This window comes from Gossypium arboreum, chromosome 10 (assembly GCF_025698485.1).
Source record: "Gossypium arboreum isolate Shixiya-1 chromosome 10, ASM2569848v2, whole genome shotgun sequence".
NCBI classification, from domain to species: Eukaryota; Viridiplantae; Streptophyta; class Magnoliopsida; order Malvales; family Malvaceae; genus Gossypium; species Gossypium arboreum.
This window is the reverse complement of record NC_069079.1, coordinates 129,517,061-129,532,840: the sequence shown is the minus strand read 5'-3', so window position 1 is coordinate 129,532,840 and position 15,780 is coordinate 129,517,061. Positions and strand designations below refer to the sequence as shown.

The 15,780-nt window shown below is 32.0% G+C and overlaps 2 protein-coding genes across 2 annotated transcripts; both read left to right on the top strand.

The window, feature by feature from the left end:
- The first annotated feature begins 293 nt into the window (after positions 1 to 293).
- On the top strand, positions 294 to 5,395 carry LOC108482954 (uncharacterized). Its single transcript, XM_017786067.2, has 4 exons — positions 294 to 945; positions 1,097 to 1,212; positions 3,583 to 3,826; positions 3,933 to 5,395. The coding sequence occupies exons 1-4, from the start codon at positions 559 to 561 to the stop codon at positions 5,241 to 5,243; spliced, it is 2,058 nt and encodes a 685-aa protein (XP_017641556.1). The 5' UTR covers positions 294 to 558; the 3' UTR covers positions 5,244 to 5,395.
- Positions 5,396 to 7,709: 2,314 nt separating this feature from the next.
- LOC108466017 (uncharacterized) lies at positions 7,710 to 13,416 on the top strand. The gene is made up of 6 exons (XM_053020372.1): positions 7,710 to 8,329; positions 8,420 to 8,770; positions 11,775 to 12,443; positions 12,534 to 12,891; positions 13,234 to 13,326; positions 13,406 to 13,416. Exons 1-6 carry the CDS (start codon positions 7,748 to 7,750, stop codon positions 13,414 to 13,416), a joined length of 2,064 nt encoding a protein of 687 aa, XP_052876332.1. The 5' UTR covers positions 7,710 to 7,747.
- Positions 13,417 to 15,780: the final 2,364 nt, after the last annotated feature.

Below are 15,780 nucleotides of genomic sequence, written 5' to 3'. Positions count from 1 at the left end.
GTGTAGATCAAATTATGTAAAATTAAACGGATTAAATTTTATATTTTAACATAGTAAGTGGACTAAAATGATAATTAAACAAAAAGAAACTAATCAATACAGATCTTAAATGAAAACAATTATTAAAATAAGAGTTAGATTTTATATTTTAACATAGTAAAGGGACTAAAATATGAATTAAACCAATAAAAAAAACCTAATCAATCAAAACACGGATCTCAAATGACAACAATTAATCAATTCTAACGCCAGCTTGACGTCCGCCAGATATTTTTTTATAGTTTTTGTTCCTTCTTTATATAGCCAAATCCAAGCTCTCCCCCTAATCTTTAATATCACCATTTTTGTGAAGGAGATATATTTCTCTCTTTCTCTCTCTAAAAATCTTCCCTTTCTCTCTCTAAAAATCTTCCTTTTCTCTCTCTAGAATCGCTTTGGTCGAAGTTTTCTCCATTTGATCTCTACGCTTGTGATTATATATTTTTTCTCGTAATCGAATCTATAGTTTCTTAATAAATCGAAGAATTTGATTTTTTATAGATTTTGTTTGATTTCGAGATGGTTAATTCTAGAAACGGGGAATTTGTTGACGACCGCGTGGATCGGGACGACGACGAATTAATCGGTTCGTCGGACGCATCTTCGTCCATCAACGGCGTCGTTGGTACCTTTAGCGTTGGATCTGGAACAACTTCGGGACAGAGCGGTGAGGTGAGGAACGAAATCGGACTTACGGAACGGTTAACGGATATATTCGTAGAGGAAAACGATGGAGATTTGTTGCTTCAACAGAGCGATCGAGAAGATAGGGTTCTGCAATGGTTACAAGCTTTGGATATGCAAGTAATCGGCGCTTGTCGAACCGATGAAAGGTTAAAGCCTTTGTTGAAAGTCAATGTTTCGAACGGCGTAGCCGAGGATCGATTGTTAGCTCACTTGAGTCAGGTATTTTGATAGTTTGGAATTTCAATTGATAAAATTTTCCATTTATATCGAATTCTATGATGAAATTTAGCTCATATTTGTATTTTCTTCTTAAAATTTTCAAGTTGGATGTGTTGTGTGTGTAATTTCATTTGTTTTGGATAAATTTCAGCATTTTGAGCCATCGGAAGTTGGTATGCTGGCGAGGTGCTTTTGTATACCTTTGGTTTCAATTCGAGTGGGGAAGATTAACAAACAAGGAACCTGTTTTCAGCCTACTGCTGCAAGGTAATTGAACTTTTGATGATATCGGAGTCTTGGATTTATCATAGATTATCCTGCTCTGAATGTCATGCACAGTCCATGGATGCATGTTAGCCTTTTTGTTGCAAATCATTAGCATTTACCTACAGCATATATCACAGAGCCGTATGCTTAATTGTTAACAATTTCCGTTGAGTATTTACATTCTGCTCTCTCTAGAAACTAACCTTTCGTGGTAGGCCCCCCGAGGTTTAGTTTAAATGATTTAGGAAATTGTCTTTAGTAGGTGATATGCTAATTAAGATATTAAATTAAATAAACTAATTATAAATTATCATAACATATATAAATATTGATGAAACTAGAAATCAAAGGTGACAATTAAAATAGATAGCCTTGCTTGTTAGCTAGCTAACTAGAAAGAAAGAAGAATCTCCACATTAGTCCAATCAAAGCCAATTGCTTGGTAGCTAATAGTGCATTACAGTTACAAGTTAGCTTCTTTTCCTCTATTTAGGAACCTTAAATTATCAAATTAGTTAGCTAATGCTTAGTTTGAAATATTGGAGACCAATTATAGATATTAGCTTATTTTCCTTAGATTTTTATCCATAATTCATATTCATCAATGATACCATTTTGATGGTCTCATTCCTTTGATCTTTCATAGCCTTTAAGCATGTAGCATTTTGTCAATTTACCGTGGATCACTGCAACAACTCTTTTAGGCCCTTAATGTCTCTGTTTTGGGTTAAGATGGTATTTAATTGACTGCATTATGTTATATGGTAATGCTTTTAGTACTCCATGCAGGCAGCTAGTCTAAAATATACATGATTTAGAATGTTCTGGTTGTCACAGTATGTTACACTTGTTTACTACCTATAAGTTTTCATGTCATGTATTATCAAGTGATTATATGTGCTGACATTTGCAAGTAACTTATTTCGGTGTTTTTTTCTTATATCAACTCTGCTAAATTGGGGATACCAACGCTTTTCTTAATCTTTGAACCGGTCATACCATCCAAGTATCATTCTACTCTATGTTATATTATTTCATAATTGTAGTGACTGTCTCTCTTTTTATAATGATTGAGGTATACTAAAGGCATTATTTTTTTGATTTAACCTAGTGTTGACTGTTGAGTCCATATTGGATTGGTTTTCATGATTTATTTAGATTCCTTCATCTTTTCTGGTTGCATTCAGCATGGTTACACATTTAGAAGTTAGTCTTTTTATCATGTTTTGGTAACTGTCGTCTGCAAAAATCCTATATCTAAATCATATACTCATTTTTGTCAATACCTTTTGATTTATTAACTAATTTAATTGATTTCACGTGTTGAAATTTGTCCTGTAGTTCCACATTGACCCCACTGCATAATTTGAATGGAAGGTGTATATTTAGTGGTTAATAGTCAATAGAAATTGCAGGGTTCTATTTTAGTTTGTTGTTGGTCATCATGTTAATGCTTCCAAATAAATATATCTTTTGACTTGTAGGTAAAGTGGGCGTATTCTATAATGATCTCTGAATAATGAGGAAATAAAGGTAGTTTCATCTCCTATATTATATAGTTTGCTGCTGCTGTTTTGTGGATATACAAGGTTCACATTCAATGAATCAATAATAAGTAAGATTGGGTGCTAGTGACTTGTATGAATTAAACTTATGTTGCTTTGTCAGTGTCAGTAGTCTTAATTTTGTTGCAATTTTGTTTTTTGAACTGTATGTTTACCCTGCCATTCTCTATTATCTCTAAGTATTTTTGTTGCAATTTTGTTTTTGAACTGTATGTTTACCCTGCCATTCTTTATTATGTCCAGTTTTGTTGCAATTTTGTTTTTGAACTTGTATGTCTACCTTGCCATTCATTTTCTTATTGATTGTTTTGTTTTGTAATTGTCAACTTGATCAAATTCTTTATTAGGGAAACCCCTTATAAGTTTTCATATTTGTTCATGCCTTTGCAAAGGAAGCTTGTAAGATGTGTCATGATATCCTTCTGCTTGTTTCAGTCCATTAAATACTTGGGTTGAGTAGTGGCTTCTTATTGTTTGTTTGAGCAAAACCAAATATTAAGTTCTATAGGACTAATGTCATAGCAGATGGTACTTTTAGTTTCGTGTGTGATATGCCTGAGATAGAACAAACTGAATTTCTCTAGGGTTTTGTTATATTGAATTTTTAACTTAGAGCCGATCCATTTAAAATTCCCGCTAGGATTTTTTGGGATGATTTAAACTGTTAAATCTTACAGCTTGGTGCATACCAGTTGTAATGTTAGAGATTTGATATTATGCTTTTCTCATATTGCTTTTTATATTTTACTTGTAAACGCGTTCTTACTAAATAAAAATGTTTCCTAAATCTTGTTGAATTTCACAGGGGAAATTTGAGTCTCACGCTCTTGCCAACATCGGACTTGCGCCTTTCATTTGTTGGGGATGATGGTCAAACTGAGAGATTGTTTACCTTAAGTGACGAACCTGAGTGTGCTGATGTTTCCATCAACGAGATCCCAACAGACAGTTCTGGACGATCTTTCCTTGTGAAATTGCCTGATGGCAAATTTTTTTACTATTGGTGCTCGGAAAGATCAAAGCTCTTGGGGGTTGAATTGCTCTCAAAGGTAACCAATTTTTAACTCTTTAATACTCTCACTACCAGTACTGTACAAATTGCTTTGTTTGTCGAGTGATTGCCGTCTAATATTTGTATTTTTTTGCCTTCAATAGATGAAGGATCTAATCAAAAGTAAACCATCTATAGCTGAATTAACTGGAATCAGCGAGTCACGATTAGGCTGTTTTGCAACTCAGCTTCGTGCCTATCTCCTAGGATCATCTGTGAATCCGGAAGCAAGTTGTGCTAGTTCACCTTCACCCAGTACCACACACGATGCTATTGTTGTGCACAATGGGCAATCTTCATCAGCTACATCAAAATCTTTGCGATCCCGACATTCTAGCAGTCAAGCATCCAAGGTGAATGCACTTTATCAAGGTAGCTTAAGTCCAAAATCAAGCTCTTTCAAAGAGGGTTTGATCCGAAACTCATCTTTCCCGAGAAGCACCACCAGGGATAAGCTGCGAAGGCGTGGAGATAATCTTCCGTTAGCCGAGAGCCTTAAAGTTGCTTCGCCTATTATAAATGATTCTTCTAATTGCAATCAAGCTGGAACTGACAATCTTCTGGACAGCAAGAGTTGCTCGCTCACTCCTAACTTCCTTGAATCACTTGGAAAACTTGCCGCTCCACCAACTCCAAGTGGTGTTTCTCAGGTTTCCTCCGTAGGACCTCCTCTATTTTCTCCTTACTATTGTTGGTGTCCCCCAGGATCATCGACACTACAATGCTCAGCTACTTCCGAACTCCCTGCCTCTTCAATCTCATCTTTTAAGCTTCCACCGCTTTCATCAATGTTGCCAACAAATGGTTCTTCCAGCTCGTTGAAACCAACTCTACCTCTTGGTCTTACTGATGTACCATCACTGGATTTTCCAGCTTTCCTCCCGGAACCATTGGTCCGATTACCGTTGGCGAGTTCACAGCAAATTCCAACCTTCACACCTTTGATTTGTGATCCAATTGTTCATATTCCAGTCATTGATGTTTGCTCTTCAGGACAAGGTTATTTGGTTAGTGCAGGTGCTACTATTTCAACCTCAATCCCTCCGTTACATCCAAACCTCGTAAACCCATTATTACCGGATACAACTGATTCTGTAGTGGAAAAAGGTGCAAGAGAAACCCTCCGGTTACTCATTAGTGGTTCGACACAGGGCAACCCTCCATTAATTGATGTATTACCGGCAGTTGACAAAAAAGGTATCCTTGTTACCGGAAGCAGAGGGCTATACAGCGGAACTAGGGACATAAGTGCCATTGCCGGTGGCATTGCCACTGTGAGTTTCGCTACACTTTCATCCACCTCCATGTCAGATAGCTTTATAAAACATCCCGATTCAAAGCAGGTCAGATCTAATGGCTCGGAAGGATCTTGTTCAGGCAGTGATGCTAAACTTTCGGACTCGGAAAGAAGTTAAATAGTGAATAAATAAATAAATAAATGTAGGCAATGGTATTGTTCCCTCTGTAAGTCTTTTTCTTTTGTAGGTTAGAAAATGCAAAATGTAGATCAATGTATCTGCAATTTTGTCATATTTTAAAATGTAATTAGTCCCAATCTGTTATCCCATTTGGGGATTTGTTGTCTTCCTTTCTAGTATTTTCTATTGTTAGTAGTGAGCTCCTTTTTCCTTTTGGTTAGAAAAAAATTGGGTTTTTCTTCATTTTTCACTATATTTATTTATTTATTTTAAAATATATATATATTTAAGTGAACGTATTAATTTTGAGTGACGTTTATTTAAAATTTAAATTAACGTTGAAATAAAAAAGAAAAAGGAACATTAATTTATTGATTATGCCAAGATTGATGATCATGTCAAATATGATTTACAATTTACAAACACTAAAGAGATTGGTTTTAAAGAAAGTGACGTATGCAATAACTAATTTGAGATCATTTGTACAAATTTTTAGAAAATTTGTTTGATGATATAGTTACAGTATTTTAATTTTTTATCTTTTAATCACAATCATTAATTTGAAAAGAATTTAATAATATATCATTATATTAAGACCTTACATTATTGGTGGATTTTTTTACCAATTAAAAAATTAATAGAGTGAATTCAAGCGACATAGTCACTAATTAAGATGAGTTTATTTATACTTAATTTTAAGTTTCGATCCTACATAATAATGTCAGTAATCTTGAACTTTATAAAATAAATAATACTAGGATAATTTAAAAAATAAAAAGACAATTGCATCGTAGAAACATGTTTTCATGAGCATTAAAGGAAGTATAGTTGGTAATGTTAATAGGCTTTGGCACCAAAAAAGGGACCAAAAGTTAGAAATTTATTATGTGTAATAGCGTACGTTTGTCTTATATAAAATTATGTCCAATTAATTTAATTAATTACTTTAGTACAAATTCTTAATTTATTTGAATCCTCGATTCCCATCAACCAACAATTGCAGCTCTATTAAAAATATTTTTTTATTATATTATTAAATTAACTGTTTTTTAAAATTAATTTAAAAATATTCAAATGCAACATTCTTTAAAATAATAAGCACACGGAGTTGAAAGATGCAGCAACGATCTTTAAAACAAAAGGTCCACACTCATTCTAGTAAACACTGTAGTAAGTGGGCTTAAGCTCTTTCCATTTTTCACTATATTTATTTATTTTTACCTTTTTTTTTAAAAAAAATTAAGAGAACGTATTAATCTTGAGTGGCATTTATTTAAAATTTTAAATTAAATTTGAAAAAAAAAGGGGAACATCAGTTTATTGATTATGTCAAGATTGATGATCATTTACATTGAAATTTTGCTATTCAATTGGTTTTAACGTTAAAGAGATTGATTTTAAAGCAATAACTGATTTTGAGGTCATTTGTAAAAAAAAACATAGTTTAATGGTACAGTTAAGAGTAATTTTTTTTGTCTTTTAATCATAATCATTAATTTGAAAAGAATTTTATGATCTCTCGTTATAATAAAATCTTATATTATTGATATACTTTTTATCAACTGAAAATTTAATGGGATGAACTCAAACGATAGACTCATTAGTTGAAGTAAGTTTATTCATATTTGATTTTAGATTTCAATCAACAAATACACCTATATAATAGTGTTAGTAAGCTTCAACTTTATAAAATAAATAACAATAGGATAATTTATTGCATCGGAGATCCATGTTTTCATGAGCATTAAAAAAAGTATAGGTAGTAATGTTAAAGGCCTTGGCACTAGAAAGGCAGACCAAGTTCAAGATTTTTATAGGTAGTGATGTTGATAGGCTTTGGCACTAGAAAGGTAGACAAAGTTCGAGATTTTACTATGTGTAATAACGTATATTTATTATATGTAAATTTTGTTTAATTAATTTAGTTAGTTGACTTTAGTATAAATTCTTAAACCATTTATATTGTAATAATTTATTTTATTTAGTGATTTTTCGGACAATTCATTTATACCGTAACAATTTAAATATTAAAATAATAACTAAATTAAATTCATAGATTTGAGAGTTGTGATTGATTCTTAATTAGTTTAATTTGAATAAGAGTAATTTTGAATTGATTCTAATTTAAATTTGAATTATTCCAAATTTATTTGATTTTGGGTTTGATTATTTTGAATTTTGGGATTAAGTTAATTATGGGACAGATACACATTCTTGTTTGTTCCTCGATTCCCATCAACCAAACATTGCAGCTCTATTAAAAATATTTTTGAACTGATAAATTTTTATTTTATTATATTATTAAATTAATTTTTTTGAAAAAATAAATTTAAAATTATTCAAATGCAACTTTCTTTAAAAAAATAAGCACGCGGAGTTGAAAGATTCATTTTTCTGCTTTCTCTATAAACAAAGCAGCAACGATCTTTAAAACAGTACGTCCTCGCTCATTCTAGTGAACACTCTAAGTGGGCTTAAGCTCTTTCCATTCTTCTTTTGTCATGGATGAAAGGTTGAGAACAGCAGCTCGTACAGGAAATGTTAGTGATCTATACAGTTTAATTGAAATAGATGGAAATGCTTTGAAGCAATTTGACGAGGAGGAGTTTGTCGAAACTCCCTTACACATTGCTGCAGAAGAAGGATGCCTTAGGTTTGCAATGGAAATGATGAGCTTAAAGCCATCATTTGCTAGCAAGCTAAACAAACAAGGCTTGACCCCACTTCACCTTGCAGTTACAAATCCGGATACAAGTATGGCTCTACGTTTCTTGGAAATTAATAAAGATCTAGCTCGTGTCAAAGGAAAGAATGGCAAGACACCTTTGCACATCATAACTGAAGCTGGGAACCATAATGGTCTGTTGGATAGATATCTAGAGATTTGTCCTCAATCGATTCGGGACGTTACAGTTGAGAATCGTAATGCTTTGCATATTGCCGTGGAAAACAACGAACTGGATGTTCTTCAAGTCCTAATTCGAACACTTAAGAAGACAGACTACTATTGTGAAGTGGTGAACCAAAAAGATGAAGGTGGAAACACTGCACTGCACTTAGCTGCTTTTCATGATCGACCCCAGGTTTGACTCATCTAGTTCAATACAGCTTCTTTTTAATCTTTATAGACATAGATTGTAGTTCTTTAATATCTCAAACTATCAATGAAACAGATGCTTAAACTATTATTGAACTGCAACGCCGATAAGCACGCTACCAATCAAGCTGGTTTGATGGCATTGGATATTGCAGACCAACATCACAATGAAGACAGTATTACTGTTCTACGTGGTTGCTTTATTCCAGGAGTTTCAAACTTTAAACGTAAGTACGAGAAACAAATGACAAAAGTATCATCTCTAATCTCTCACGAGATAGATAATATGTCAGGCGAGGACCGCAATGCCTTACTAGTAATTTTAGGGTTGCTTCTAACTGCAACCTTCCAAGCTAGTCTTAGCCCACCTGGTGGTGTTTGGCAGGGAGATAACACTTCAAAGTCCGAAGGGTCATATGATGAGATGGTATTGGGTAAATCAATCTTAGCTGAAATTAATTTTTTTATTTTCTATATTCCAACTTATCTTGTCTTCATCGTAACCTTTTTCTTAACATTAGCCTTGCTTAAACCTTATCCCCATTGTTTCAGAACAGCACTTCAAGCCTTACTTGCTTTCTTCGCAATATGCTTCGACCAATCAATAGGTTACATAGCGCCAACCGAGTTCACAGTTAGAGTTATGATTACATTTTCGGTTTTGGTTTTTATTTTAACGGTGCTCATGGTTTCCACTTCTCGAGTGTCGAAACTTAGTGTTGCAATTCTGGGATGTTGGTTATCCCCTTCATTTGTGTTGCAATATTATGGTACAAGTTTAGTTTTACAAAATATAATTCAGGGAGTTTGGTTATTCCTTTTCCTATATGATGAATTCTGGAAAGGAACCATTGTAGTTGTAGCATACTGTTTATCCTTCAGTATGCTTTCATGGGGTTTTACGTATTGTATTGTCTTTGGGTGCTGGTTATCCCTTTTTCTATGTAAATTCTGTCTAAACTGGTTTCTCAGAGTGTAGCTATCTTTGTACCAAAGAGAATAATCACAACAATGTTCATCTCAATCCCTTTTGTCTCCTTTGATTCATCAATGTCATTTTGATTGAATTTTAGGTGTGGGATTTACGTATCATAGGCAGAGTCGGGTTAATATAAAATTTTAGAATTATTTTTTGGGTTCGTTTGGTCCAAAAAATAGTTTAAAATTTTGTTCAAGTTCGATCTAGATGAAAAAAAATGTTAAACTTATATTAGCTCAACTCACCCGTATTAAAAATATTATTTTTTATATAAAATAATTTTAAAAATAAAAATGTTTCTCAATTATTTGAAAATATTAAGATAGTTGGAACTCGCAAGCATATGCCTTTAAGATGATAGCAAAATTGATAATAAAACATTAATTATACAATATCCACACAATAACAACAAAATAGTAGTAATATAATAACAAAATGACAGCAAACAACAACAAAACAATGAAATTTCTTTTAGGAAAATTCGAGTGGGCCCAGGCCAAAAAATATTGCTTGGGGCCCAACCCATTTAGAAAAATGGCTTCATTTTTTGTCCAAGCATATTTTTTGGCCTATATTTTTATTCAAACTCTCCTACTTTTTGGGCAGGACTTTGGGCTTGGGTGAGTGCCCAACCCATTATCAGCTCTAGTTATAGACTATAAGAGTGATTTCTTGTGGATTCAAATTCACCTCGATTTATTTTTTTATCCTTTAAAAGAATTTCCATTCAATTGATTTTGTTAATTTTCAGTCTTAGGAGATTTTCCAATTTTTTTTTTATAATAAAAAGGTTAATTTACTATTGAGGTTAGAAAGTAAAGTGAAAAAAATGTTTTAAAAAGTGTTTTTGAAAAGTTTAATAGTATTTATTATTACTATCAAAAAGTGTTTTCCCAAATTCTGGCGTGACTTGATCAGATAGTTGCAATATCCTTATTTCTATCTTTTAACCACCACGGTTGATTTAAAAGAGATCTCATGCGATCCCACTATGATAAGATTTTATTTTAAACTCTATTGTTAAACTCTTTACCAACTAAAAAAATCAATGGGGTGAATTCAAGCGGTAGGTCCATTGGTTGAAATGAGTTCATTCATACCCGATATCATGGTTCGATCCACAAGTTCACCTATGTAATAGTGTGTGCGTATGTAGGTGTGTAAGTTTAAACTTGTATTATATAAAAATAATAATGGGATAATTTTAAGGGAAAGCCAATTGCATCTAATATACAAGTTTTCATGAGCATTAAAAAAGTATGGGTAGTTATTAGAGGTGCTCATGGGTCAGGCCTATGCAAAGTAATTAGATCACTTTTTCAAGCCGGTGCCTAACCCAAAAAATGGGCTTACTTTTTTGCCTAATCTTGACCCGATTTATGAAAAGTAAACCGAGTCTGGCCTTACCTATCCATATTTGATTTGTTTAGAATAATATTTATTTAAAATTAATTTTTTTAAAATATATAATACTCTAAATGCACTAAAAAAGGCTAAAATTAAAGTTTTCTAACACATTAAAAATACATTAAAAATATTTATATTAAAAACACTACTATAAATCTAATAAATATTTTATTATATTAAAAATAATTATAATAACTATTTTATGGTATTAAATATAAATGTTAAAATTTTATATTTTGAGTTAATTATGTCAAGATTATTGTTGATCATGTGATTTGCATTGAAAATTTTGAGTTTAATTTTAATCAATTCAATCGGTTTTAATACTTAAAAGATTAATTTTAAATTTTTAATCAATTCAGTTGGTTTTCAACACTAAAATGATTATTTTTAAAGAAAAGTGACATATTGAGTAACTGATTTAACAAGATTGAAGTCATCGGTACAAATTTAGTGTTTTTGACGTGGTTTGATTAGATAGTTACATATCTTTATTTCTATCTTTTAACCACCTTGCTTATTTAAAAAGGATTTCATAAGATCCCACCATAGTAAGATTTTATTTTAAATTCTATTGATAAATTCTTTACCAACAGAAAAATCAATGGGGTGAACCCAAGTCGTAAGTCCATTGATTGAAGTGAGTTCATTCATGTTTGATATCAAAGCTCAATCCACAAATTCACATATTAATAACGTGTGCATACATAGGTGTGAAAGTTTAAACTTGTAATATATAAAAATAATAATGGAATAATTCTGAATGAAAAACAATTGCATCTGAGATGCATGTTTTCATGAGCATTAAAAGCATTAAAAAGTATAGTTAATCATGTTTTCATGACCAAGTTCGAGACTTATTATACATAATTATATGTATAGGTATTAAGTCATATAGCATGTTTGTCATATGTAAGTTTTTGTCCAATTAATTTAATTAGTTCCCTTTTAGTATAAAAAATTTAGAACAATGCAACTTTCTTTAAATTAATTAGCACGCGGAGTTGAAAGATTCCTTTTCTGCTTTCTTTATAAACAAAAGCAGCAGCGATCTTTAAAAATAATAGTAGACACTGTAGGTGGGCTTCAGCTCTTTCAAATTTTCTTTTGTCAATTGGTTCTTCCACCTGATATGGATGAAAGGTTGAGAACAGCAGCTGGTACAGGAAATGTTAGTGATCTATACAGTTTAATCCAAAGAGATGGAAATGTTTTGAGGCACTTTGATGAGGTGGAGTTTGTTGAAACTCCCTTACACATTGCTGCAGAAGAAGGATGCATTAGGTTTGCAATGGAAATGATGAGCTTAAAGCCATCATTTGCTAGGAAGCTAAACCAACAAGGCTTAACCCCACTTCACCTTGCAGTTACAAAAGGGCATACAAGTATGGTTCTACGTTTCTTGGAAATTGATAAAGATCTAGTTCGTGTCAAAGGAAAGAATGGTAAGACACCTTTGCACATCATAACTGAAGTTGGGAACCATAATGGTCTGTTGGAGAGATTTCTAGAGATTTGTCCTCAATCGATTCGAGACGTTACAATTGAGAATCGTAATGCTTTGCATATTGCCGTGGAAAACGACAGACTGGATGTTCTTCGAGTCCTACTTCGAACACTTAGGAAGACGGACTACTATCGTGAAGTGGTGAACCAAAAAGATGAAGATGGGAACACTGCACTGCACTTAGCTGCTTTTCATAATCAACCCGAGGTTTGACTCATCTAGTTCAATACAGCTTCTTTTTAATCTTTATAGACATAGATTGTAGTTCTTTTATATCTCAAACTATCAATTAAACAGATGCTTAAACTATTATTGAACTGCAACGCCGATAAGCACGCCATCAATCAAGCTGGTTTGATGGCATTGGATATTGCGGACCAGCATCATAATGAAGACAGTATTACTGTTCTACGTGGTTGCTTTATTCCAGGAGTTTCAAACTTTAAACATAAGTTGGAGAAACAAGTGAAAAAAGCATCAACTCTAATCTCTCACGAGATAGATAATATATCAGGCGAGGACCGTAATGCCTTACTAGTAATTTTAGGGTTGCTTCTAACTGCAACCTTCCAAGCTAGTCTTAGCCCACCTGGTGGTGTTTGGCAGGGAGATAACACTTCAAAGTCCAAAGGGTCATATGATGATCTGGCATTGGGTAAATCAATCTTAAGTGAACTTAGTTTTTCGATTTTCTATATTCCAATTTATCTTGTCTTCATCGTAACCTTTTTCTTAACATTAGCCTTGCTTAAACCATATCCCCATCGTTTCAGAACAGCACTTCAAGTCTTACTTGCTTTCTTCGCAATATGCTTCGACCAATCAGTAAGTTTCATAGCGCCAACCTTATTCACAACTAGAGTTATGCATATATTTTCGGTTTTGGTTTTTATTTTAACGTTGCTCATGGTTTTCACTTCTCGAGTGTCGAAACTTAGTGTTGCAATTCTGGGAAGTTGGTTATCCCCTTCATTTGTGTTGGAATATTATGATTCAGGATCACTTTTACCAAATGTAATTCATGCAGTTTGGTTATTCCTTTTCCTATATGATGAGTTCTGGACAGGAACCATTTTAGTTGGAGCATACTGTATACCCTTGATCATCCTTTCATCGGGTTTTACGTATTGTATTGTCTTTGGGTGCTGGTTATCCCTTTGTCTATGTAGATTCTGTCTAAACTGGTTTCTTATTCATAGAGTGTAGCTATCTTTGTACCAAAGAGAATAATCAAAACAATGTTCATCTAAATCCCTTTTGTCTCCTTTGATTTATCGATGTTCTTTTGATTGAACGTATGATAGTCCGGTTCGTGTAAATATAAAATTTTAGAATTATTTTTTAGTTTGTTGAGTACAAAAAATATCCTAAAATTTTGTCACGATGGGCCTAGATAAAAATTGTTAAACTTGAGTTTAGTTCAACCTACTCATATTATTTTTTTTTACGTAAAAACAAATTTAAAATTATAAATGTTTCTCAATAATTTAAAAATATATTAAAAAATATTTATATTTAAATAATACTAAGATAGTTGTAATATAATAGCAAAACTACATTAAAATGACAACAAACAGCAACAAAGTAATGAAAATTTTTTTTAGGAAAATTCGAGTCGGCCCAGGCCAAAAAATATTTCTCGAGGCCCAACTCTTTTAGAAAAATGGACTTATTTTTTGTCCAAGTACATTTTTCTGCCCTATATATTTGCTTAAACCCTATTACTTTTTGGGCAAGATTTTGGGCTTAGGTAAGTGGCTCAACCCATTATCAGGTCTAGTTATAGACTATAAAAGTTATTTTCTGTGGATTCAAGTTTGCCTCGATTTATTTATTTATCCTTTAAAAGAATTTCCGTTCAATTTTTTTTTTGTTAATTTTCAGTTTTGGAGATTTCTCAATTTTTTTTAGTAATAAAAAGATTAATTTACTATTGAGGTTGGAAAGTGCAATGAAAAAGGGGTTTGAAAAAGTGTTTTTGAAAAGTTTAATAATGTTTATTATTATTATTATCAAAAAGCGCTTTCCCGAATTCTAGCGTGACTTGATCAAATAGTTACAATATCGTTATTTCTATCTTTCAACCATAATTATTGATTTAAAAAGGATCTCATAAGATCTCACTATAATAAGATCTTATTTTAAACTCTATTGGTAAACTCTTTACCAACTAAAAAGGGAAAAAAATCGAGGGGGTGAACTCAAGCAGTAGGTCGATTGGTTGAAATGAGTTCATTCATACCCAATATCACGATTCGATCCACAAGTTCACCTATTTTAAACTCTATTGATTTAAAATAATATATTATTTCTGTCTTTCAACCACAACTATTGATTTAAAAAGGATCTCATAAGATCTCACTATAATAAGAACTTATTTTAAACTCTATTGGTAAACTCTTTACCAACTAAAAAGAAAAAAATCAATAGGGTGAACTCAAACAGTAGTAGTGTGTGCATACGTAGGTGCGTAAGTTCTAACTTGCATTATATAAAAATAATAATGGGATAAGTTTAAAGGAAAGACAATTGCATTTAACATACATGTTTTAATGAGCATTAAAAAAGTATAAGTAGTCATTAGAGGTGTTCATGGGTCAAACCTATGTAAAGTATTTAGATAACTTTTTCAAGCCCAAGCCCATAGGTTTACTTTTTTTGCCTAATCTTGACTTGATTTATGAAAAATAAACCTATGCTCAGCCTCACCCATCTATATTTGATTTGTTTAGATTAATATTTATTTAAAATTAAATTTTTTAAAATATAATGCACTAAATACAATAAAAAAGGCTAAAATTAAAGTTTTCTAATACATTAAAAAGCATTTATATTAAAAAACACTACTATAAATATAATAAATATTTTATTGTATTAAATATAAATGTTAAAATTTTATATTTTGAGTTGGGTAAATTTTTTAGGTCTTGGGCAATAGGTTTAATTGTTATTGTATTAGGATTTAATATAAATATAAATAAATAAAATTATTATTTAATATATATAATTAATATAATATTGTTTTATAACATAATATTCGGGTTGGCCGGGCTCAGACCAAAAAAGTCTTGCCCAAGGCTCGACATATATAGAAAATGTGCCTTAAGTTTTACTCAATACAATTTTTTAGGCCTCGTATTTTGTCTAAATCCTTCCATTTTTCGGGAGAGTCTTAGGGCCTGAGCGGATGACCCGGCCTATGAGCAAATTTAGTAGTCATGTTAATAGGCTTTGGCACTAAAAAAGTAGACCAAGTTCTAGACTCGCTATACATAAATATATGCGTGGATCTTCGAGCCCTATTTTGTATGTTTATCATATGTAAGTTTTTGTCGAATTAGCACAAATTCTTAATTCATTTGTGTACTATTTATACCGTAAAAAAATTGATATTTATCATGACTTAAACATATATTTATATTTGTATTTTGAATTAGTTGTTAATTTGGTAATAATGAAAAGCATGGAGCTGTAATTAAGAGAGGGGTTCATTGCATGTGGACAGATAGACATTATTGTTTGTCGCATTTCACACTTATAATTA

Bases quoted from the DNA above. Each gene is read 5' to 3' on its own strand.
- LOC108482954 (XM_017786067.2), top strand. From the start codon at position 559: ATGGTTAATTCTAGAAACGGGGAATTTGTTGACGACCGCGTGGATCGG. The intron at 946-1,096 runs GTATTTTGATAG...GATAAATTTCAG, and splicing joins TGTTAGCTCACTTGAGTCAG to CATTTTGAGCCATCGGAAGT. The intron at 1,213-3,582 runs GTAATTGAACTT...TGAATTTCACAG, and splicing joins TTTCAGCCTACTGCTGCAAG to GGGAAATTTGAGTCTCACGC.
- LOC108466017 (XM_053020372.1), top strand. From the start codon at position 7,748: ATGGATGAAAGGTTGAGAACAGCAGCTCGTACAGGAAATGTTAGTGAT. The intron at 8,330-8,419 runs GTTTGACTCATC...TCAATGAAACAG, and splicing joins CTTTTCATGATCGACCCCAG to ATGCTTAAACTATTATTGAA. The intron at 12,892-13,233 runs GTAAATCAATCT...ATTATGATTCAG, and splicing joins ATATGATGATCTGGCATTGG to GATCACTTTTACCAAATGTA.